Source organism: Orbicella faveolata, unplaced genomic scaffold (genome assembly GCF_042242905.1).
Source record: "Orbicella faveolata isolate gen_17 unplaced genomic scaffold, um_ofav_v1 contig_47, whole genome shotgun sequence".
Taxonomy (NCBI): domain Eukaryota; kingdom Metazoa; phylum Cnidaria; class Anthozoa; order Scleractinia; family Merulinidae; genus Orbicella; species Orbicella faveolata.
This window is the reverse complement of record NW_028301577.1, coordinates 12,260,570-12,284,963: the sequence shown is the minus strand read 5'-3', so window position 1 is coordinate 12,284,963 and position 24,394 is coordinate 12,260,570. Positions and strand designations below refer to the sequence as shown.

At 39.5% G+C, this 24,394-nt stretch overlaps 4 protein-coding genes across 4 annotated transcripts; 2 read left to right on the top strand and 2 right to left on the bottom strand.

The window, feature by feature from the left end:
* Positions 1–2,842: 2,842 nt before the first annotated feature.
* LOC110044346 (uncharacterized) lies at positions 2,843–3,794 on the top strand. Its single transcript, XM_089279853.1, has one exon. The coding sequence runs from the start codon at positions 2,843–2,845 to the stop codon at positions 3,764–3,766; it is 924 nt and encodes a 307-aa protein (XP_089135979.1). The 3' UTR covers positions 3,767–3,794.
* A 1,037-nt stretch (positions 3,795–4,831) lies between these two features.
* LOC110044341 (ciliary microtubule inner protein 2C-like) lies at positions 4,832–9,182 on the top strand. Its single transcript, XM_020749876.2, has 4 exons — positions 4,832–5,043; positions 6,942–7,224; positions 8,330–8,442; positions 8,926–9,182. Exons 1-4 carry the CDS (start codon positions 4,979–4,981, stop codon positions 9,059–9,061), a joined length of 597 nt encoding a protein of 198 aa, XP_020605535.1. The 5' UTR covers positions 4,832–4,978; the 3' UTR covers positions 9,062–9,182.
* A 1,502-nt stretch (positions 9,183–10,684) lies between these two features.
* Positions 10,685–16,513, bottom strand: LOC110044343 (N-acetyllactosaminide beta-1,6-N-acetylglucosaminyl-transferase-like). Its single transcript, XM_020749877.2, has 3 exons — positions 15,829–16,513; positions 15,336–15,475; positions 10,685–13,688 (listed from the first exon to the last, which is right to left on the bottom strand). The coding sequence occupies exons 2-3, from the start codon at positions 15,441–15,443 to the stop codon at positions 12,564–12,566; spliced, it is 1,233 nt and encodes a 410-aa protein (XP_020605536.1). The 5' UTR covers positions 15,444–15,475; positions 15,829–16,513; the 3' UTR covers positions 10,685–12,563.
* A 1,066-nt stretch (positions 16,514–17,579) lies between these two features.
* On the bottom strand, positions 17,580–23,748 carry LOC149097192 (uncharacterized). Its single transcript, XM_089279889.1, has 2 exons — positions 23,479–23,748; positions 17,580–19,051 (listed from the first exon to the last, which is right to left on the bottom strand). The coding sequence occupies exons 1-2, from the start codon at positions 23,563–23,565 to the stop codon at positions 18,071–18,073; spliced, it is 1,068 nt and encodes a 355-aa protein (XP_089136015.1). The 5' UTR covers positions 23,566–23,748; the 3' UTR covers positions 17,580–18,070.
* Between the last annotated feature and the right edge of the window lie 646 nt (positions 23,749–24,394).

The window sequence follows — 24,394 nt, the reverse complement described above, 5'->3', positions numbered from 1 at the left end:
GGCTATCACCTTCTCATATCCAGCAAGCGCAAGTGGAATAATTTCTTTATTAAAAACGGCCCCAAAATATAGAGAACTAAAATAAAATAAAAATAAAATCGCCTCCAAAATTTACGCGTACCCTAACCATACTTGTAGAGCGTGTTATAATGGCTCATGTACCATGATGGCTAAACCAATGAAAACTCTTGAATTACATTATCCAATTTTCCAGTTTTTAATAAACAACAATAAGATTATGAGTTCGAGATTTCTATGAGGTGATAGTTGATGAGGCCGAAGGCGAAGTGAATTTGAAACCATTGTCTCTCCTTCTAAAAAGAAGAAGGAGAGACAACAGTTTCAAATAACTTTGCTAAACGGCGCCAGAATGACTTCAAAATCGGCACAAGAGACAAGTACGTGACATATTTGAGGTAGGAAAACATTATTTCAAATTAGATAGTTATTCACATAATTTTTTTACGATCGATGACTTTCCCATGCAATTCTCTATATACACAAGCTCTCCAATACACCACGTATGCAGAGTCGAATAAATCTTGGGAAGCCTTGGAACATCACATTTAAATCGCGCGGACTGAATTGTCGTTTGGAATTTCCTGTTGTGTACTCGCCCTTATCGGTTTTTTTCAACATTTTCTAAGTTTTTAAAGTCACGAAACCGTGAATGCCCTTCAGTTTAGTCTTTTCAGGAATTTAATTTTCCATTTGTATCTAAATGTCCTTCCCTAACTTCGTAAAATAGAGAAAACGTCGCTATTTTACAGATGACCTCCAGCCACTGCTTTCTAATGGCTGATAGTATATGAGTAGCTCAGCCAATCAGATTACACCATTTTCATTAGTATACTAGTAGAATATGTTAGACATGTGATGTTTTTTGGAGTTACGTTTGTAACAGGCGTGTGCAATTTATTCCACTGACGCAAGTTCCTGCTCGACCGTCTTCCTCTTTCGCAAAAAACTTTGTGATTGTAATTTTCCGTGAAGAATTCGTAACCTTTTTCTCCAATTTCCTTTTTTCCACATCCTTTTAAATGGTTTGCTGTTGTGATCGAGGCAAGATTTTGCAACGATTTTGTCCACGCTGCGAAATAACGCTCATCACCGGCCGCCATCTTGAATGCTGTGTTTACCCAACGTAGTTCACGTGACCGCAAAGCTAAAGAGATCTATTGGATTCAGTGCGTGTTTTAAATGGCTTCAAAACAGATGATAATGAATGCAATTCGTAAAACTATGTTGATCAAGTCGCCAGTCTATATTTCTTACTGGAAATCAGCAGATTTAGTTATCTTGAAAGCAAAACTGTTTGCGCGCGCAAATTCAGCGCGAGGAGAAATAACGTATTTCGAACGGATGAGGTAAATAATGGCATCTATTGTACCGTTTGACCAGTTGCGAGGTTGAAGCAGCTAGCGAGGTTGAAGTAGCTAGAGTTTTCAAAAGACGAAAAAAGCGCCATCATGTCAGTCGAAGTGTACATGACAAGAACAAGCGATTCAATTAACACGGAAACAGAGCGAAGGGTTAACGCCACTCAGGTGATAGTGAACGTAACGAAAAAAATTCGATCGACAAGAATCGCATTTGCGATAGAATATAAGCGTGAAAAAATGAGGTATTTCAAATTTACACACATTGTTGAAACGACGACTGGACCACCCATTGTGAACGAGAGCTACGCGTACCAGATAATCCCCACGAATAAAACCAAGGTAAGAAAAATATATTGCAAAAGTATTTTCGTGGCGAAGATAACCGATATTTTATACATTTTAATTTATCGAAATATTTTTACGCTGAACATTTCTCGGATTCTACTTTGCGCGTGCTGTATAAGAATTTGAGCTGGCTAGAGATAAGTTGCGGAAAAACGTCGATAATTCATTACCAGCTATCTATTTCTCGAGATGAGAAACTACAGATACCAGTGTACTGTAGACTGCGTTCAAAGAGCAACTGGCTTGTGTAGAGCGCAGTCGCATAGCAACTGGATTGTACAGAGCGCGGTCGCATAGGTAGTGCGGTTAACATTTCATATCTAGAGCACTATATTAAGGTTATATTAGGAAGGAAACAGGTCAATTAAGTGCCATGGTTCTAGAGTAGAGCTTCACGTCTGTCAATATCACAGGGATGTGTAAAACTCAAAGATATCAACCGAGGCAGAATAGATGATAGATAGTCCTTTAGAAAATCTTGAGGTGTAAACAAAACAAAAACTGATTCCAAGTATCCGTTAAGTGTGCTAACCTTTCGCATGACTTTCTTTTTTTAAAACCTGCCACTCGCTTCATACTACAATAACTTTTAAAGGGATGAGAGATCATCCCAGTTACGCACGCAACTTAAGCAGTTGCGAAAATAAGCATAAATAATGCAGAATGGAACAGGATTTGAACCCATGACCTTTGTATTACCGGTGCAGTGCTTTGCACCGGTGAAGGTATGAAAGAGAATAAATGTATAAGAAACATACATTTAAACTGCATAAGAAAGAAGGTCATAGTAGTTTTGTACACAAGGGTTTTTTATAGCTTCGCCATTTTCAGGCAGTAGTTAATTATAAATAATTTCATCCCAACTTCTATTTTAGGAAGAAGAGGAAAAAGAAGACGAAGCAGATGAGAAGCAAGGAGAGGAGGAGGAAGAAGAAGAGACGGAAGAAGAAGGAGGAGGAGAAGAAGAAGAACAAGAACAAGAACAAGAAGATGATGATGATGACGAGGATGATGATGATAACGATGTGGATGGTGGTTATTATGAAAATGAAGTGGAACACAAAGAAGACATTTTGACTGTCATAAGGAGTGTTCTGGCAAATCAAGAAGAGAAAATGGAAGAGCATGAGAAGAAAGAGAAGGATCACGATGATGATGACGAAGGAGGTGTTTATAATGATGACGATGACGGTGATGTTAACGTTGATGATGTTGGTGGAAAGGACGATGACGATAATGAAAGTGAACTGGAAGATAAAGAGGACATTTTATCTGTAATCAGGAGAGTTACTGCAATTCTTGAGGGTAGGAAGAAAGAGCAAGATGGCGGGGATGAAGAAGATGACGATGACGACGGCAGTGGTGCTGGTGACAGTGGAGATGATAATTACAGCAGTGGTGCTGGTGACAGTGGAGGTGATGATGATAGTGAGGACGATGGCGGTGATCATGATGGTGGTTGTTGTGATGACGATGACGAAGATGAGTGTGAAGTGGAACATGAAGAGGACATTTTAACTGTCATCAGAAGAGTTCTTGCAAATCAAGAAGAGAAAATGAAGGAGCATGAGGAGGAACAGAAGGAAAAGGACGATGACGATGCTAATGAAGAAGAAAAATGCGACGACGAAGATGAAGATGAAGATGATGATAATGACGATAACGATGATAATGGTTATGAAGGGGACTGTGATAGTGACGGTGATGATGCTGACGACGAAGAAGAAGAACAAGACGAAAAACACGCGGAGATTAAAGAAGGGGAACTGAAAGATAAAGCGACGAAGGTTAAGGAAGAGGAAGTGGAAGAGGACAAGGAAACAGAAGAAAGACCGAAGGTCAAGGAAGGGGAACAGGAAGAGGACAAGAGAGAAGAAAACGAAGCGAAGCTTAAGGAATGTGAGGAGGAAGAGGGAGAGGAGATACTGCTAAAAGAACCACCAAAGATTAAGAAAACGCGTGGACGACGCAATATCATAGTAGGGTGGCTATGCAGCAAAATTATTAAGGCCTTTGTTAAAAAGAAGGTTCTTCTGTAACTTGACTTCAGTTTAAATCCAACCCAGTAGACTGTCTGTAATTATGTGTCGTGTAAAGCGGGTCCATTTTGCTGTCAAAAAGACTTTGTTATACAATTTAAAAATGACCTTGTATGGCCACTTTCGAACCAAACCAGTGGACGTTCTGAAGTCCACTCTTTTGTTATTACGATTAAATGTTATCAATTAAGTAGGTCATCGTAGAGAATAAATCAAGTTATAAATGAAAGTAGCGTGTAACCTTTTTTCGTCTCGTAGCCTCTCCCTCTATTAAGCCCTTGGTCTAGTAAGAGCCTAGTTTAGAAATTAATATACGATCATTAATACCCTATGCGTACAATCAAACCGAAACCAGGATTTTGACTTCGTACAGGGCGTTGGGTGTTCGGTACCACTGACCAAAAACACGTGAGCTCTGGGAACGAGATTGACGCGGTCGTCGATTTGAATACCAGCAATTTATATGTCCCCCTAAACGTAGCTGTCCTTGCCCACTTGCACCAACAGGAGACAAAAGAAGACTATTCATTCTTTTCAATCCTGTATACCTGTTATGATCCTTGCGATCGTCTCCTCCTCCTAAGTAGAGGCGGGGAAGGTGGGGGGGGGGGGGGGGGCATTGAAATTACAGCACGTTGCGACGTGCATTTTTGCAGATTTTTTGAGCGGTTGACAGAGCAGGAATAATGCGCCTGTCTTTTAATGCGTCTCTGCGGCGCATAATTCTATTTTTATGTCGTCTGAAATTTATTTTCCCTTTATATTTCCCATGTTTGCTTTGCCTATTAATTCGTCTCATAAGTGATTTGTTTCCCAAGGTAAACAAGCCCAATAGTTGTTTTATCATGTCAGTGCTTGGAGAAATATTTCAAGGTCAAATCGCATTTTCTTTGGCCTTGTCCTCACTGGAGGCAACTTTGAAAGATGCGACTGCGACTAGTGTGAACGCAGAACTTTTGTTATGGTTGTCTTAATCCGGTGTAGACGCCAGGTGTTACAAATTCAGACAATTATAATTACATTTCATGCGTGACTGGTTGCTTGCAAAAGAAGCTCTCCTGAGGTCATTGAATTGCAAATTTTCAATTTGTTCCTAGCAACGCCGACAGCTCGCTGGTAGTGAGCACGAGAAGTTCGTAAACCTTTGTAATTACTGTACCGGCGACCTTCCACTTGATCAACAAGAAAAGAACACATCATTTCGGATTTAACATGGAAAAATTGACTCTTCTGACAACCAACATGGAGATGTACCGCCATCCGAGACATGTACCAGGGTAAGTGATAAGCGCTGAAGCACAAATCTATCGCGCGAGAAGTGTCAACATTCTAATAACGCTACCTCGAACACAACTCGCATCTCTAGGGCCAGGTCAAATCAATTATCTCGATATGCATGAAAAAACTGCCATTGATGGAAAGTACCTTAGCAGCTATATCATTTGTTCCTCACACTGCAGTTCTGGGGTAATGTTTTTCTGGTTAAATATTTTCAGACTTCTTTTAGTGGTATGCAAATTCATCAGAAGTTTTGTTACAACGTGCCATTGAATGAGCGTCAATTCATATGGATTGTAAAGTTCAAGGTTATAATGGCGAATTCAGTCATCTTATGGGCTCTCAGCCAAAATGTTATCCATAATATTTGAGATCGTTTGAACCCAATTTCCCTCAAAAAACCAAAATTGTATTTTGTTTCTAAGGATGGTATGCCTGATCACCCGCCGAGCGGGTAAAATGAGCCTGCGCTAAGATCTATCAATCAAACACCGCACACGTAAGAAATGACTCGATAAGCCAGACAGATTTGTACCTCTTTAAAACAACTATTGACCCTAACAATGCCTTGAGGAACCTTGATAAACAGAAATTTCTGTTATGATGCAAACAGTGGATTTCGGCTTTCGGCGCAGCCCCACGCTCCCTCTCGCTCCTCGCGCTTCTGTCTCGTTCTTAGCTGTTCTTCGCCCCGTTCCTTTGTATTTTAGAGACTTCTTTCGGCGTCCTAGTCGTGTAAAACTTTTGCTTAATATATTGATATATACTTTCCTTTATTTTTGATGGTGGGGTTTGCAAATTCTGCAGCTCAGGCTGTTTGCGAAAAACGAGGAATCTCACTACTTTCTTTTGTTTTGTTTTTTTCTTTTTTGCTTCGGAGCAGAACTTAACAAACTTTTGTTAGCACTTACGAACATACCAACGCGTTTTCACTGCGTTTTGAACATTTTTACGAATAATGGTAATAAGCATTTGCTTTGGGCTGCGAGACGGACGGATTGTCAAAATCTCATCCTTTCAGGTCTTTCAGATCTGTGTGAAAAAAGGACACGTTTTTTTTTCGGACTATAAAAAAGATATGTAAGTTAAATTGCTAAATAAGATGTGGCATTGGCTTGAAAACATCATGAACATATTTACTTTCTAGCCGAAAAATTTTGCCTACGATGGAAGATAAAAATTACGAGACCTACACGATGGCCAACTGACTGTACGACTCGATACGACTGATCTTTTTAATCAGTTTTGCCCCTTCACGTTCTAGAAACTGGACTAGATGATTCTCTTGCTTGTTCCATGTCCTTTCCAGTCAGGCTAGTTTTCTCTAGGAAGTTTGGGGAACGTGAAACACGACGTAGTACCTGTTTACACAAGTGACGCAAGAATAGGTGCAATCAAAAGAGTCCATTCAGCTATCCATTCAGACATTTAAAAACGCAAGCACAGGTACAAGGAACAAAAAACACTTTAATTGCTCATTGTGCCCACATTTTTGTTCCTTACCGCGTTTCTCAGTCAGTGTTCGCAGAGAGTCTTGTGCTGCGTCGCTAGGGAGAACTAGGCTTCAGTCAATTGTTTTGATAAAAACCTGGACATTTTTTTATACTCTTACGCTGCGTTTCAAAATTTCTGAGTAAACTGCTGGACCAACATTCATACGTGCAAAACGTTCTTCACATCCCGGACTAGCTTATGCAGTTTCTATGAGTTGGTTGAAGTGTAAAAAAGATGTCCGAAAATCGTTATTCATTCCAGTCAGATGGTCGCCATAACTTGAACGTCAGAGGAAACCTGGAGACTAGTTTACCGAGAAAAGAGGAAGGGAAAAAAACCTTGGAGTAGAGTGAAGACCATTTCGTTCTGCCCGATTAATTTCTTTTAATTTACTTCTTTATAGTTACAGTGGATACACTCCGCGGGTAAAGTACACTTACGGTGAAACTTTTGGAAACACAACAGGCCGCTGGTTTCAAGATTATCGTGCCGCAGCACTGAACACAAGTAAAGAACGTATGGGGAGGGGTGGGGATAAATTTCTGCCCTTTCCAACTTACTACACGAACAACCCTGATCACGTATTAGGGGCACGCACAAGCTCACGTGATCGATGGCTTGCGGCACCTAAATACAAGCTTCTGAATCTTGACGACAGAGACGGAGCTATCAAAAAATACGATAAGGTATGTTTGCCTCGCCAGAAACATTCCTTAGCTTAAAATATCAATTCTCCTTACAGGTTTCCATACATTTCTTTTGATGTTACTTCCAATAGTTTAGAGGTGCATCAACAGAATTGCTTCTCATATATCTCTTTGTTGTCTTCATGTGATTGCTGAACAATTTAGACTTTGATAGTTGAATCTGTGAGAATTCGGGTGTTGATCACTTTAAGGATTCTTAACCCTTTGACCCACAAGGACGTATATACACGTCCTGAGTGGTCGAGCTCTTTGCACCACTTGTGACGTCATGAATTTAAAGGTCACCAGATATTCTGGCCTGATAGTAGAGCTAGGATCGATCTATCCTCACAACGGTCGGTTTTGGATATCGACGGCATTCTGACGTAGCAAATTGAAAAACAACGTTATCACTTTCGGTGCAAAAATGGTAGTAAAATGGCCCACTATACCTATAATTGATCAAGGTCCCATTTCTAGGCTTTGCCCATATAATTAACACCCAACTTTTTACGGCAGCCAGAAAGAATATGCAACGCAAAAGGTAGCAAGAGCAAAAGGGCCGACAAAAAGGAAAGGAAAGGGTCCAAATTTTGGCTTATGCGCATGCGCCAAATTGAAATATTGCACATTTTTGTACCTGATCTTCGGGAAATCTATCTTTTTGGCAAAATAGCTTTTTCAGCAAAGCTGAGGCCCATTTAGTGTCATGACAGCTAAAAAACTGATTTAACGGTTAAAAATGGCATTTTGGGGTGAAAATGTGGTAGTCAAAGGGTTAATGGCTAGAGAATAGTTCTGATCTTAGCATTGCTAGCTAAGCGCAAGTGCTCCGAAATCCACCTTGCAGCACGAAAGGGAAAAAGAGAAAGTAAGCGCGAGAGTGCCCTGGAAACAACCTCAGACTCAGACTTCTCTCACACAGTGTTACCTCGTCACCAGGCGTCACTTTTTTCAAGGCGTCATTCCTTAGTCAACTGCGATAGCACACGCAATTCACCGCAGCAAATCTAAGGACAACCCCTGCACAAGTCTTACAGTCATAAGGCAGACACCAAACTGATCATTCTCTCTCACTGATTTGGCTTTGAAATTTTCTTTACAGGCTGCACAATATCACCGAGATCACTACAAAGACAGAACAGACACAGTCCCACCAGTGAGAATATTTATTCTACCAAAACTATTTCACGACACCAAGTCCCATAGAATACCAGCGTAAGTAATCGTTACAAAACTTAATAAGTATCTTCAAATGTAGAACTAGAATTTTTTTCAAAATTAAACTCAAACTTGAGCTAGAACACAAAGAACATTGGGAATAGAAAGAGTACATTATGATAAACACGATGGTAAACGACGCGAGGTGAGACGAACCAAAAGAGCAAGAGCGAAGACTGTTGAAGAACATCGGGGCTGACTCTGCAAACAGAACTTGATGCTTAGCACAAATTTCTCAAGATGCGCAATCCCTGACGAAGCTTGAGAGATACACAGATAGTAGCCTGGGTACATTCGCCCCCTCCCCTCAAAAAAAAAAAAAGAAAAAAAAAATAGAAGAGAGGAATTTATTTTACGGGGAGGGGGCGGATGTACACAGCCTACACAGAAGGTTAAGAGTATTTTTCCTTATTTCATTGTACGAATATGTCCACTTGATCCCGTGAATGATTGTAGTTATTTTTTGTTGTTTATGACCAGAGAGGGCAAGTCCATGAACGAAGAGAGAGCTTTAGCTTACGCCAACAAAGTCTACCGGACAATGAAGATCGAACCGCTCGCCAAGTCTTCCGTGGAAACACGCCGAATACGCGACGTGTTCTTCGAGAAAAGATAATCTGGGCTGAATATTAAATAAGTGTTTTGAATGGTCAATTGTACATAGTTTAACTGATATTTTGGTTGTTATTTATTTGAGTGAGCATTAAATGAGTTTTGAAATAAATTTGTTAACAAAACATCAGTGTTCTGCGTTTCGTTCCTATTTTCGCTCGTATGCGCTAAAATCTTTTTCATCTGGACACTGAGGGTGCGTTCCTTTGGGGTGATCTGCAGCAGGGTCAGTGATCCAAGATCACTCGGTTCATAGTTCATCAAAGGAACCGATGAATCCGTGACCAGAGTGAATTCGTCGGTTCCTTTGATGCAACACGATCCGAGTGATCTTGGATCACTGATCCTGATCCAGATCACCCCAAAGGAACGCACCCTGCACCAAGGAAAACTGGCAAGGTTAAGAAGAGATCTGACGTAGAAATTTTAACATTCTCATGTTTTTGATTCATTTTAGCACCATTTTCCGATCATCTCTCCGAGATTTCATAGATGTAAAGTAAATATGCCGTTATTTGGGTGTCATTTGCATACGCACAGCGTGGGCAACCAATCCACTGAAACCAGAAACAGCCGTTGAACCAAGGGCAAAGGCTCAAAAGCGAAAAACTAATCAGTTAACAGCGGAGCTCCATGGCCCCAAAGGGTCGCCAAGCAGAGCACCATAACTATAAGATCAGAACCACATGCTTGCATAGAAATACAAAACTATGCAACTCTTCCTTTCATGGTCAAGGTGGCTAGATCGTGGATCGCGGTTTTCAATTGGATCGCAGGCTCAAGCCAGGTCAATTTATTGTAATCAGGAACTCCACTTTTAGGCTTGGGTAAATCTATTTATTATATGGCTAGCTCCGTGAGCGGGCAAGATGAATCAAATCCTGCGCTTTGATTGGTACCCGAGCGGGCAAGATGGAGCTATCTTGCTCGCTCGGGACTACCCGCCGTGTCCCGCAAGAAAAATTTCCCTGAAAGCCATATAATAAATCCTTTATTGACCAAGTTTGTTCGGCCAAGATGGCTGGATATTGGCCTCGTTCTTTTTTTGCGTGTTTATGGACCTCGACTCCGTCTCGGTCCATAAACACGCAAAAAAAGAACTTGGCCAATATGCAGCCATCTTGACCTCACACTTGGTCAATAAGCCATATATATTAGGCCTCCAAGACGAAAAGCCCATAGATCCCAAGGCAATGGTACTGGTTTGAAACCTTGCTTTTTCGGGAAAAAAAAATGCATTTGGTTAGCGCCGCCATGCCAATAAAATGTTCGCTGAGCATGGTGTGGATCAAAGGCCACCAAGATGGTAATGAAGATTGTTCAGACCATTTTACAGTTGTGCTTAGGTACCTGGCCTATGAATGGAAGTGAGGCTGGAGGTGACCTTGCTCTGAGGAAGACCTTTGCTTTTCTCATTTAAATGAAAATTAGTTAAGACAAGAACAGCTTAATTTTACACAACAAAAGCAGTGAGGTCTTAATCAGGTCTTAACCTCCAGCCTCCCTGCTATTCAAAGGCCACTGAACAGACAATTGTAAAATGGTCTATAGTGGAAGGTCTCATGAACTTTCATGACTTTTTTGGTGAATTTTTCCAAGATTTATGGAATTCACAAATACAATATAATAATAATAATAAATACTTTATTTATGCTGGAAAGATCTGTCCAGTGATAAATACAAATCAGACATCTTAATTAGAAAATAATAATTATTGTTTTGCAACTTTACAACCTCACAACTTTACAACAACTTTATTCGCTCTTGTACTTTACGACAATTTTATTTAACAAATAAATAAGCCTAAGCCATGTATTACAATGTGATGAAACACTCCGGACATTTGAGAACACACGAGAAATGTAGAAAACACTCACCAGTGGCTCGTGTTTTCTACATTTCTCGAGCGTTCTCAAATGTCTGGAGTGTTTCATCACAGTGTAATACACGGTTTAGGCTTCTTCATTTGCTTTGCTATTGCTATTGCACTTTATAATATAGATAGGACCCTACGCGCACTCTGATTGGTCAAAAACCTATATTTTACCAGAGTATATAACATAGAAAAAACTTGTTTTATTATTTTTTCGCCACATTATCTCTATATCATAAAGCAAATGAAGAAGCCTAAGCTGTGTATTACACTGTGATAAAACACTCTGCACATTTGAGAACACTCAAGAAATGTAGAAAACACTTGCCTGTGGCTCGTGTTTTCTTCCTTTCCCTCGTGTTCTCAAATGCCCATCGTGTTTTATCACAGTGTAATACATGGCTTAGGTGTCTTTATTTGTTAAATATATAACAATAATAATAATAATAATAATAATAATTATTATTATTATTATTTATGATATAGAGGTAATGTGGTGAAAAAAAATAACACACTTTTTCAATGTTTTATACTCTAATAAAACATAGGGTTTTGACCAATCAGAGCGTGCACAGGGTCCTATTTATATTATAAATATATATAACTAACACACACACAAACTAAAAAAAAGTACAAATATTGAGCCTGGAGGTTAAATAACTGGGAAGTTTTCGAGTTAGCCTACAGTTACATTAAGTTACTCCTGAACAAATCAAGGAGAGCAGAGCTAAATAAAATAAATAAAACAAATAAATAATAAATAAATAAATAAATAAATGTACAAAGTAGATTTTAGGACAAGGTTTGAAAGTGTTGTTCTGACAGCAAATTAAGTTTTAACAGGTAACAGGTTCCAGTATCGTCTCTCAGGGCATGACACTTAACTCTCACAGACCCAATTGGGTGCTTAATTCCATTATGCCGGTTGAAAGTCAAATGGAAAGCCAAATGGAAAGGTCTGTTTTGGTCTGGTACAGTTCATTAAAGTGGACCACCTCCAGTGGTGCTCCACTTTTATTGGTCTGACTTGTCAAACCTAAATCTTCCATTATGTTTTAACAAATCGGTTTGTTGTCCTACTTCTCTCTAGTAGATTCTCACAATGTGGGGGATTGGGAAAATGAATGGAAAATGGTTAAAGCCATTCCTTTCAGTTGAATATCATTAAAAAGAGATTAATGTCATTTGCACCTGAAAAGACTAATGTTTCATTAAGATTTGAGACCTAAAACACTTTTTTTCAGAACCTTTGATCCATAAGCTTTACAGGGATATACAGTTTTCCAAGGTTTGAAATTAAATCCTGGGAGTGAGAATTTTTGCAAAAATGTCCGTATTTTGGGTGTACCCCACCTCAATCCCACTGGTCTCTAACCAGTCGGTCTAACATAATGGAAAACATCCAATGTTGTTCTCCACCCAGAAGTGTAAATGTGTACTAGTAAGCATATGCTGTCAGTAAAACCAGACTTGTAAATGGTTTTAGCTTAAAAACCTATGATGGACTAGCATCCCATCCAGGAGTAGCAATGCTCCTGTTGGCTTCATGCCAAGGAATCCAGAATAAACTCCAGCTAAGTGAGCCTGTGGTCCACGTGGAAGTTTAGCTTTAGCATTTATCCTCATGGTGTCCTTATAACACTCCAGAAACACGGAATACATCCTGGCCATATTTCCTTGTCCTTCTCGCTATGGACAAACACTTGAGGAGATCATCTCGATACTCAAACGGAATCTTTGTTACGAAAAGCTTCTGCCGCATAGTTGAACCCAGAATCCAGATTAGATCACGCATTGTGACCCAACACACACCCCGGATCCACCTGCCATAACACGTGTTCTCCATCTGCCAACTCACTGCACGCAGAATCCACTCAGGCTGATCACCATGGATACCACCTGGGAATCCCGGATGTTGTTGGAGAGATGAATAGAATGTCTCATCAGGTTTAGCAGTGTCATTTAGCCAGTCTAAAAAGTCTATCGCCACCTGGTTGTGTAGAATGTAGTTAGCTGCTTCTCTTGTAATGGCGACAAAGTTGGAGCCTTTTTGAAGGTTAATACTCCAAGGTGGTGGCTGTTTGGTCACCTCTGTTCTTATCATTATGTAGCTTCTATGAAATTCTCGGCCTTTCACTTTCATTAACTCATGAGAATACTGCATTCGGCCCCAGTTGTTTGGCGGAATAGCAAAGCTTTCGATGTTGTTAAACCCATTCAGCATTGCCAATGCATGAACAATTTCAGCATTTGTATAAAGGGGTAATTCCTGCCCTGAAATGTGCATAAAATATTTCCACTTAACTGGACTCTCCATTAGCTCTCTTAAACAGTTGCGCTGAGCGTAAAGTGTACTAACATGGGCCCATACGAGATCAACTCGTTTACTGGTAAAGAAGACATTATCTAAGCAATCAGTCATAGCCTTCATTGCATTGCGAAAAGTATCTGACGATTTTACATCCACGTGGATACAATAGGTATTGTGAGGCATATATACAGATTGTAAAACTTTCTCTGCCAAGTTTGCAGATTTGAATAAAACCACTGCATAAGCAATGGGGAAGTTCCTCTCTTCTTGTGTGGGGGTAGGGTGTGGAAAAAGTTCCCTTCTCACTAAATCACAATCCTTTCCTTTGTATTTTGAAAACACGTCCTCATCGCTGGGTTTTTCATTGCTACATATCCTGTCTTGTAGGAGTGATGAGAGAAAACTTTCTTTAATGATCTCCTGACATTCTGACCATGTTGTTGGATCCTATGAGGAAAAATACATTAATAAGTTCCAAAAATCAAGAGGAGAGAGCTTTAAGTAAGTTATGTATACTTTCTTGACTGGTGTATTGCTTCCACTATGCACAGAAAAACAAAGGTGGATGACCCAATGGGCCAACAGCCTACAATCAAACTTCTTTATGTTCCACAAAAATGGTCCAATCTTGCCAAAGTTGCCTCAAAGCAACCTTCAAAAACTCTTCTTCCTATTTGCTTCTCCTTAAGTTCCAAAGTTTATCTTAACTGCTTGAGAAACACTGGTTTTTGAGCTTGAGGTTTCCACATCTACTTTCTCTCAATCCGTAACCAGATGTCTTGGCTACAAGATTTAAGATTCTAGCTCGGCGACCATGCCATATTTGTGACAAAGTTGGCCCCAGTCATGTGGAAGGTGCAAAAGTTCTATCAAACAATCGGGCTAATTGATGACAACTACCTGTAACTCTTCAGTCTGTGAAGACCCTTCTTGGTAAAAAAAACATTGCAATTTCCTCGAAAAATGGTTCATGCATTATTAGCTTTTAAATGAACATATTCCCATCATTTAATGCACCAAAAGTTCTTTTTGAAAATTGTCAAAGGACAGTTTGTAACATTACAGTCTTAAAAAGAAATCAAATCTAGTGATATTCTTATTTATAATCCATCCAATATTGTTGCTCACACGCAATTGGTCTAAATGTGTCACATGACCGAATATTCCCCATCTAAAACTGGGGAATAACTGAGGATATTCCCCTATTTTCAAAACTGCATGTGTTGCGAAAAATATTTGAAGGATAATAAAGACAATAGCCCCCAATTTTGCGCAAAAATATTTAACAATTATTCCATGAAACCGCGTTGGATATGAAGTGATAAATAACAAGGTCGAATGGAATAATTGTTTTAGTATATTCTTAATCGGGTTTTTGCCGCCGATTTTTATTTCAACAATTTTACAGAGCGGAAAATTTTTAAACTTGGCGCACTGTTTTCCATATAAGGTAAAACTCCGACTAATGGCTCATAGTCGGAGTTTTTGAGCCAATCAGAGAGCTAGAAATGCAATAGTCGGAGCTGAGAATATACTAAACTCGGATATTTGTCCTTGGACATTATCTGTTTCTCAAAGCTCACAGTTCGCTTCTCGGAACAGATAATGTCCGCAGACAAATATCTGAGCATATTTTCCATCAAATGGAGGCTATTGTTTATATATTCTTATACATTCTTAGATATTTATATTTATAACTCACCCATTAATTTTGGTGCAATTTTATTGGTTACTTTACGTTACGTGGTGAAAATTCATTTTTCGCACAATCTCTCAGCCGCGGACATTATCAGCTGACATACCAGCCACCTGAAGGGGTTTATTTACTAAATAGTTATATATTCTTAGATAGTTTAGTTTAATATTTTATAACCAATTGTACATACATTTCTACTTTGTTATTTTGTTTTCTTGGTGCACCTGTAAACTAGCTGGTGCGTCCCGCAGACTCTGCTTATCAAGTCTATGGGACGCACCGATACCATAACTAAGTGTGTGACCAAGCAAATAAACTGTCTAAAAGTATGTCTATGTCCCATGATCACAATTAAGGATCCCAAATTGGCTTCATGGCGTATAGTGCATTCACATTACCTTTTTGATATACTTGTAATACTGGCACATTAACAAGCACAAAGAATATGTTGCCACCACAGTAAGAAAAAGCCAGGTCACTATCCCTTTGGTTCTGTTTCTTCTCATCCTGCAGTTCTTACAGAATTAGTACCTTATTTCTGTTGGACAAAAAAAGCAGCTGATAAGGGGGAAGACATAACTTAAGTTCTACGAAAAATATAGGCTTTGCTAGACCTCAGGTCTCACAAAGTTGGAGATTCATACATCGGTATACATGCTGAAACGGTAACTGATTCTGTCCGAAATGACTTCCAAATTTCAGTGGAAAAGCCCTAGTAATGAAGATGCTTTTTTTCAAATATCAAAATGTTCCATCACTGTGTACCATTGTGATGGCCGAATTTATACCAGAGACGAGATACCCATCTCTGACGGATAATTCGTCTCTAGTATAAATTGGTCTAAATTCGGCCGTTATATAAAAGTTTTTAAAAGTGAGGATATAGTTCACCTGAGTTGGCTAATATCGCACAGCTTGAAGAGACTGTTAGCTTACTCCGATTTTCGGCAGCTGAACAGTTTTCATCTCCAAGTAACAATACATATTCTTAAACTGGTAATCCACTTGAAAATATCTCTACTCATTGACCCAATTAAATATATCTTTTCAATATGACGATCGTCGCCACAAAAATATTCGCAACACAAAAACCGACAGGCCTTACCGGGCATCACGTTTCCCGGCATGCAGTTCCAGCTGAGTATCGCGGATGAAACGAGCTGCCTAAGACCACGAACACGAACAAAAAAAAAATCACAAGTTATAACTGTCAAATTTTTTATTACCTTAAAAATTTGTCTCATCAAATTTCGTGCTGAGCTGGAGCGATTTCTATCCTGGGCTAGGGTGCCACTACTTTGGACCAAAAACCCAAAATACAACTATAGCGTACCATTTAAGGTGGCTTTATATAGTTTTTTTGGCGCGCGATGAAGATAATAACGGAGCTGAGCAACCGCTTACAATAGAAAAGCGATTAGAACGGAGGCCAGAAAAAAAACCCACCGTAAAAATCCCCTTGAGGAAAAAAAAAAAAAAAAAGCAGGAAACCATGGCGCATGCTCCGGCGATTGGTAGCCTTTCCTACGGAGGCTTTACAAGGGTAAGACTGTCGATAGTGCTGTAAAAATACCTGAAAAACTAAAATGAAAAAATTAAACGGAGCTCTGAACAAGGTTGATTCAGAGGCCTAGATGACTATCAACCCTAACCCTAACCCTAACCCTAACCTTAAGAAATACGGTATTGATTTTGGCTATTTTGATACCAAATAGGGTATGGTTTTTGCACTCTAGTCTTGAATTAGGTATGTTTTTTAGAAGAAGCTCTTTTCTTCATTATCGATAAGACCATCAACAAAAGCCCTTCACAATGCCTTTATTATCAGTGTGAACTGGGTAACTAATTATAAGGCAGGTCTGAAACAGGGTATTGATTTAAGTCCATCCTCTCCATAAGCAAGTTTTTCAGGTGACAAACCTCTGAAAATATGAAAAAGATTACTAATATTAACTATTATTAATGGCATAACTGAATAACAGAGACAACATTTCATAAATTGAAAACTTTATTAGTTTACCACCTAGATAATTGTGTCCTTTACCAATCTTGAAAATTTGACAACATTCGACTGAAATCCAAGGGAGATATCGTTTTAATTTTGAAATATTGGTGATCTATCTTGAAACAGAAAAACGCAAACGAGGAATGAAGAGCGGGGAACAGCCGGGTCAACGGCGAACGGTGAATCTTAAACATGTGTAATCTTTAACATGAGGAATGTTTTACATAGGGGGAGGGGGTGCGATCACAGGAATCATAACAGGCACACTATCTTGTTGAGAAGGGTGAGACTGAAAAATGATTGCAAAGAATGATTTGTTTGCCTTGGTCTCATGTTGGTGCAAGCGGGCAAGGACAGCTCTGTTTAGGAGGATATATGAAATGCTGATTTTCAAATTAACGACCGCGTCGAAGCCCGCGCGGTTTTGGTATGCAGTGCCGGTGACCGAACATTCGACGCTCTTGAAAAAGTCAAAAACAGAAACCAGAACTCCTGGTTCTGGTTTGTTCGTGCACATGCGTAAAAGTTTAATTACAGTTTTTAACATGCGTAGAGCGTAACCGTTGTGACTAATCCTGGCTCAAATTCTGATTTCTTCCAGAGGTCTTAAGAAGCCAGAGGAAAACCGCCGGAAAGATTGTTTTTTTTTCCGCTTTAAAAAGGCTTTTTCCAGCCTTTTCGATATTTCTAAAATTCCCTATTAAAATGGGATAGGGTATTAATTATCTTAGATTAATTCCTAAAACAGAACAATTAAGGGCTTAACAGAGGGAGATGCATGCTACTAAATGAAATACAGTTACCACACTTCATGGTTTGATTTAGAACTTGATTTATTCTCTACGGTGACACACTTAATAGATAACATTCAATCGTAATAACAAAAGAGTGGACTTCAGAACGTCCACTAGTTTGGTTCAAAATTGGCCATACAGGGTCATTTTTGGATTGTATTAGTGTGCCACCTAATAAAGCCTTTTTGTCAGCAAAATAGATTCGCTTTTCTTGATACGTTACTTTAAAAGAGTGGACTTCAGAAAGTCTACTGGATTGGATTTAAAAGTCCTTTGTAATATATTACAAAAGAATTTTCTTTTTAACGAAAGCTTTGACAATTTTGCTGCACAGCTACCCTACTATGAGATTGCGTCTTCTACGCGTTTTAATAATCTTTGGCCGTTCTTTTAGCAGTATCTCCTCTCCCTCTTCCTCTTCACATTCCTTAAGCTCCGCTTCGTACTCTTCTCTCTTGTCCTCTTCCTGTTTCTCTTCCTTGACCTTCCCCGCTTGGTCTTCTAGTTCCTTTTCTTTAATGTTCACGTGTTTTTCGTATTGTTGTTCTTCTTGGTCAGCGTCATCACCGTCACTATCACAGTCCCCTTGATAACCATTATCATCGTCATCATCTTCATCTTCGTCGTGGTCGTATTTTTCATCTTCATTATCATCGTCATCGTCCTCTTCCTTCTGTTCCTCCTCATGCTCGTTCATTTTCTCTTCTTGATTTGCAAGAACTCTTCTGATGACAGTTAAAATATCCTCTTCAAGTTTCCCTTCACTCCCATCATCGTCATCGTCATCATAACAACTATTATCATCATCACCGTCATCGTCCCCACTGTCATCATTACCTCCACCGTCACCATCACCACTGCGGTCGTCATCACTTCCACTGTCACCACCCCCGCCGTCTTGCTCTTTCTTCCTCTCCTCAAAAATTGCAGTAACTCTCCTAATCACAGATAAAATGTCCTCTTTATCTTCCAGTTCACTTTCATTATCGTCATCGTCCTCACCACCAATGTCATCAACGTCAACGTCAACATCACCGTCATCGTCATCATTATAAACACCTCCTTCGTCATCATCATCATCATCATCATCATCGTGATCCTTCTCTTTCTTCTCACGCTCTTCCATTTTCTCTTCTTGAACACTCCTTATGACAGTCAAAATGTCCTCTTTTTGTTCCACTTCATTTTCATCACCATAATAATCACCATCCACATCACTATCATCGTCATCATCATCATCATAATCATCATCATCATCTTCTTCTTCTTTCTCTCCTTGCTTCTCACCTGCAACCTCTTCTTTTTCCCCTTCTTCCTATAATAGGAGTTGAGATGAATTATTTAAAATTAAGTGCTGCCTGAAAACTGATCGCGTAGGTATAAAAGACCCTTGTGTACAAAACTACTATGATCTCTCAAGTCCTTAAAAATCCTTCTTTCTTATGCAGAGCACTGCACCGGTAATGCAAAGGTCGTGAGCTCGAATCCCGTACAATAGGCCATATTCGTATTCTCGGTATTGCACTGGAACTAGCTTTCAACTGAGGTTAATGCGGGGAGTCTTCTCAAATGTAAATGTAATATCTCATGCCTTTAAAAGTTCAGTTTGTAGTATGAAGTGGCTAGCTGGTTTTAAAAAAGAAAGTCATGCGATAGGTTAGCACACTTAGCAGAGACTTAGAATTAAGTTTTGTTTGATATGCGTTCTTTTTTATCTTTTACACCTTAAGATTTTCTTGAAAGACTATCCCACTAGTTATGCGACCGCGCTCTGTACAACTCTGTTGCTGAGACTGCGCTCGACACAAGCCAGTTACTCTTTAAAACAACCTACCAGTATCTACAGGTTCTCATCTCGAGAAATAGACAGCTGAATCTAACCAGTTCGAATTCTTATACAGCTACAGTTCGTTAAGCCGTTAAGCCGCTACCCCGAATTTAGCTTTTACAGGCGGTTTCACAAGAAATCTAACTTCTCAGAAGTCTTCAATTGGACTGAAAAAACGAGGAGTGTTAAATGACACTTGGGTACCATTTTTATACCCTTAGAACGGCTACTTTCAACGCGGAAAGTAGAAAAATGTTCAGCATAATATTTCGATAAAATAGATAAAATATGGGCTATCTTCGCCACGACAATACTTTTGCAATATATTTTTCTTACCTTGGTTTTATTCGTGGGGATTATCTGGTACGCGTAGCTCACGTTCACAATCGGTGGTGCTGTCGTCGTTTCAACAATGTGTGTAAATTTGAAAACCTCAGTTTTTCACGCTTGTATTCTATCGCAAATACGATTCTTGTCGATCGAATTTTTTTCGTTACGTTCACTATCACCTGAGTGGCCTTAAGGGCCCATTAACCGATCTTTTCGAGCCGTTGCTAAGGAAAATTTAGTCTCATATAACCTCATCATTTTTAGTTAGTTCAGAGTTATTTCATGTGTTTCAACTTTTTCATGATCAGTAACACTAGTGATGACGTCATCAGGCCACGCCCATGGTCATGTGACTAATGCAGAAAAAATGCAAAGGCTCCAAGGCAAATTACTTTCTCGGGATTTTTTTCATTGATTTAGCATTTTAATTTAAATCCTCATTACGCCATGCATCGATTTTGTTTCATTTCTAAAAGGTCAGATTTTGAGAGCATTTCAAAATATTGAAAAATTCGTAATTTTTTGAAAAAAGCATGATTTCGAAAAAGGAATGCATAGCTATGTTGCCAACGTTGGCTTTAATCGAAATTCGTCGAAAAAGGCTGGATTTAATTAAAAACCGTGTTTCCTTTTGCATTTAAAGAAACCGGAAGAGCGCCCGATATCTATTGGAAGTTACCCTATCAGCGCGTGCGCAATTTACACTACCAGCGCACTTCGGTAAGATCAAACAAGGCCACACGGAGTTAGTTTTTCTCTTTCTATTGCTCTTGTTTTTCTGTCATTCTCTTATTTTGTCTTTGCTTGTACTGTTTTTACTTTGCATTTTGCGAAACACAAAGAAAAACATCTAAAATGTATGCGAATTTGCAAGTTTTTGAGTTGTTTTTATTTTCCGTGCTCAGGCTGACGTAAGTGACCGGAAGTGAAATTTCACCTCCTTAGCAACGCGCGCGAGCGGGCGCAGGAATCGGTTAATGGGCCCTTAACCCTTCGCTCTGTTTCCGTGTTGATTGAATTGCTTGTTCTTGTCATGTACACTTCGTCTGACATTATGGCGCTTTTGTCGTCCTTTAAAATAAGAAAACTTTGGCTGCTCAACCTCGCTGGCTACTTCAACCTCGCAACTGGTCAAATGACACAATAGAGGCCATTCTTTACATCATCCGTTCGAAATACGTTATTTCTCCTCGCGCTGAATTTTCGCCCGCAAACAGTTTTGCTTTCAAGACAACTAAATCTGCTGATTTCCAGTACGAAATGTATACTGACAATTAGTCAACATAGTTTTACGAACTGCATCCATCATAATCTGTTTTGAAGCCATTCAAAACACGCGCTGAGTCCACTTTCAAGTTCAAATGGAACACACTGCACACGGTATTAACAAAAGTAACTCCAAAAAGCATGACATGTCTAGCATACTCCTCATTATTAAAAACTGGATAATCGGATAGTTCAATTCAAGAGTTTTCATTGGCTTAGCCATCATGGCACATGAGCTATTATACCATGCTCTACAAATATGCCGGGTTAGCGTACCCGCAATTTTTTGAGCGATTTTCTTTTATGTCTCACTCGCGCTTTTCCGTTTTTTCCCCATCGACATTTTGAAGGAAATTTCACTAACAAATAGATAACTAAATACATGAGAAGCCTAAATAAAGGAGATTTACGGTTTCTTGATTTTATAAACTCGACGCTGTTGGAGACACTGATGAGCTGCTCATTTCAATTGAAATTACGACCCAGTCCCCGCGGGTGTGAAGTTTGGAGTTTAATACTAAGTAGAGAAATCATTAGAAATCGTTATTTAGGGGAAATTTAGCTAGAAGTCTGCTAAAACAATAAGATGATTCGCTCTCGATTTCTGAGGCGATGGTTGACCTTATAGACATCTGACTGACGAAATGTGACGTGTACACGATAGCTCAGCCAATTAGATTGCACCATTTGCGATAGTATACGCGCAGAATTCTATAAAATAGAGTGGACCGCCGGGCTGATTTGGGCTTTACTGAGTATATCCGAGCCATGAGCAGGCAGACAATAAAAACTTAAAGCCACAGTAGCAAATTCTCTTCGCTAACTTCAATGTATATAGATTTTATTATGTTCGGTGCAGGAGCCATAATCGGGGACGGAGACCGTAAGTCTCGGGATTCGCGCGCACCTATGATATGGGACAATTTTTCTATTTTTAGAACAAATTGCGCCATCCTGACGTCATATATCCGCGCGGATTCACGCACGTGTCGGGGGCTCTCGCGTGGATGTTGTCACGTTGTGTGATCAAATGGTGAGAGTTGAGAGATTCTTTTGCGTATTTTTCACAGCGATGGCAGGGAATAAGGCAGGGAATACGACCCAGGGCGCTTATATGTAGTTTTATGCTCTGAGCTAACGGAAAAGGTGGGTTTTTCAGGGTCGAAAACAAGACTTCAATCTCGCGCTGGGAATGAATACTAAGATCTCTTCACGCTAGTTGTAAGCTTACGCGTATGTTTTTGCGTTTGTTCTGACTTAAGAATATAGCAAGAAAACTCTACACTCTGGTATCGAGTTAATTTGTGAGTTTCTCAGACAATGGTTCATCATAACCAAAACCTGTTTTGACGGTTTCTTATTGTTTCTGCTTGTTTGGTGAGTTTGCAAAAGTTTTTGAAAGGAAAGTCTGACGCATACAATTAGCTCATTTGCATAGTGCAGCTCGTGCACTTTCAAGTCCGAGTCGGTGTTTGAATTGTCAACAAATCTTGACAAAGATTTCTTTCGTTATCTTTTGTGCTGAGATGCTGTAACAAATTTCACGAACGCAAAAAAGGCTACTAACATCATGTGTGTTTCTTCAACATAAGCATAGTGAAGTTTTACACTGCGAAAATGAAAATAGACAAGGAGTTTTGATAGCTCGATCAACAAACTCGAAATCGTTATTCCAAGTTGATTAAAGAAAGCGTCATCGTAACTTTGCTGATTATTTCTACTTTATTCACATATTTCCAGCTTAGCTTTTAATATGTTCTCAAACATTTATCAAACTTGAACATATTTAAAAACTATAGAGTTATTGTTTGAGTTCGATGTACGCTTTCACACGAAAGAGCGGCGGAAGTACAATTTGTCATGTTTACTGACTGTACTGAAAACACGCATCGGCGGGCGCTCTCAATCATTGACAACAGAGAATTTACTGGATTTTTTCACGAATAAAACTGAGCAGTATCTACGGACGTAAAGTTATTGGGCCTTGGATGAAACATCAAGCGTTGCTTAAAATTCAAGCGAAACTCAAACTAGCAATTATTTTGTTTTACTTTTCGGTCGCGATAGACTGACAAATTCCTCGCAAGCGTGTGGCAAGAGGAGCTAGGAAACTATGAAGCCCTAAAGCTCTGCTATATCTAAATATATCCAGCTAGTTTTTTGCTGTGTAATGGAAAAGCTGTTAATCTTCAACATATGTGAAATTTAAAGTGGAGTAATGTACAGCTCATGTAAAAGAAGCATCCGTCGGAACACAACTTGATCAGCGATATGTATAAGCTTACAGCGGAACATACCTAAATTCGACACTGTCTTACCTCACTCAAACTGGAGCAGCTTACGACGAAAATACTTAAGCAAAATTCCAACAGACGTGAACGCGTTGAGTTGTGGGCCAAAAACATGAAAATTTTGGGGAATTTCGGACGCCATTTCCTCCGCGCGACATCCGCAAAAGTCCTCGCAGCATGTACGCGCGTGTGCCGCAGGCGATGGCGCAATTTGTTCTAAAAATAGAATTATTGTCCCATATCATGGGGACAACCCTAATACTAGAAATGGCGCGCGCTTACGGTCTCCGTCCCCGATTATGGCTCCTGGTTCGGTGGAAATAAGTGGACAAAATTGAATCAGTAGATTACAACTAATGCTTAGCTTAAAACATTTTAAAAACCTTTTATTAAGAAATAAGACCTCTGTTTGTGTGTCTTTATACTCTGACAAGAGTGAACGAAGGGTAAAAAGGTTAATTTCCATATAGGGCTTTTTCCTGACGTAATCCCTCGAAGGGTATTCTTTGTAGCGTAGCTCCTGCGCGCCGAAGGCGAGCGAGCGGAGTCCCATACCTTAGAATATTTGGTAACTCATTGATCTAAAAAGATTTGTCACTTGCCACTTGTACTGCACGTGCACGAGCTGTGCCCCATACCTTGAAAAATAAGAGTAGCACTATTTTCATAGATACATCTTTGATATAAGAGGTCCAAGTTATGGTTAATCAACAGCCGTGAAAACAAGGTATCCGCTAACCAGTCTCACGTGACCATATCGCGGGTTCAAGATTAGAGCTTATGGAAGTCACGTGCGTTTTGAAGTTGATGGGATTGCAGGCTCAAGCCAGCTTAATAATATTGTAATCGGGAGATCCACTTTTAGGCTTGACTTCAGAAAACTCATGGCCTCAGAAAACCAAGTAGGATCAAGAAACAGTCAATCCCATGTCACAGATTTTGG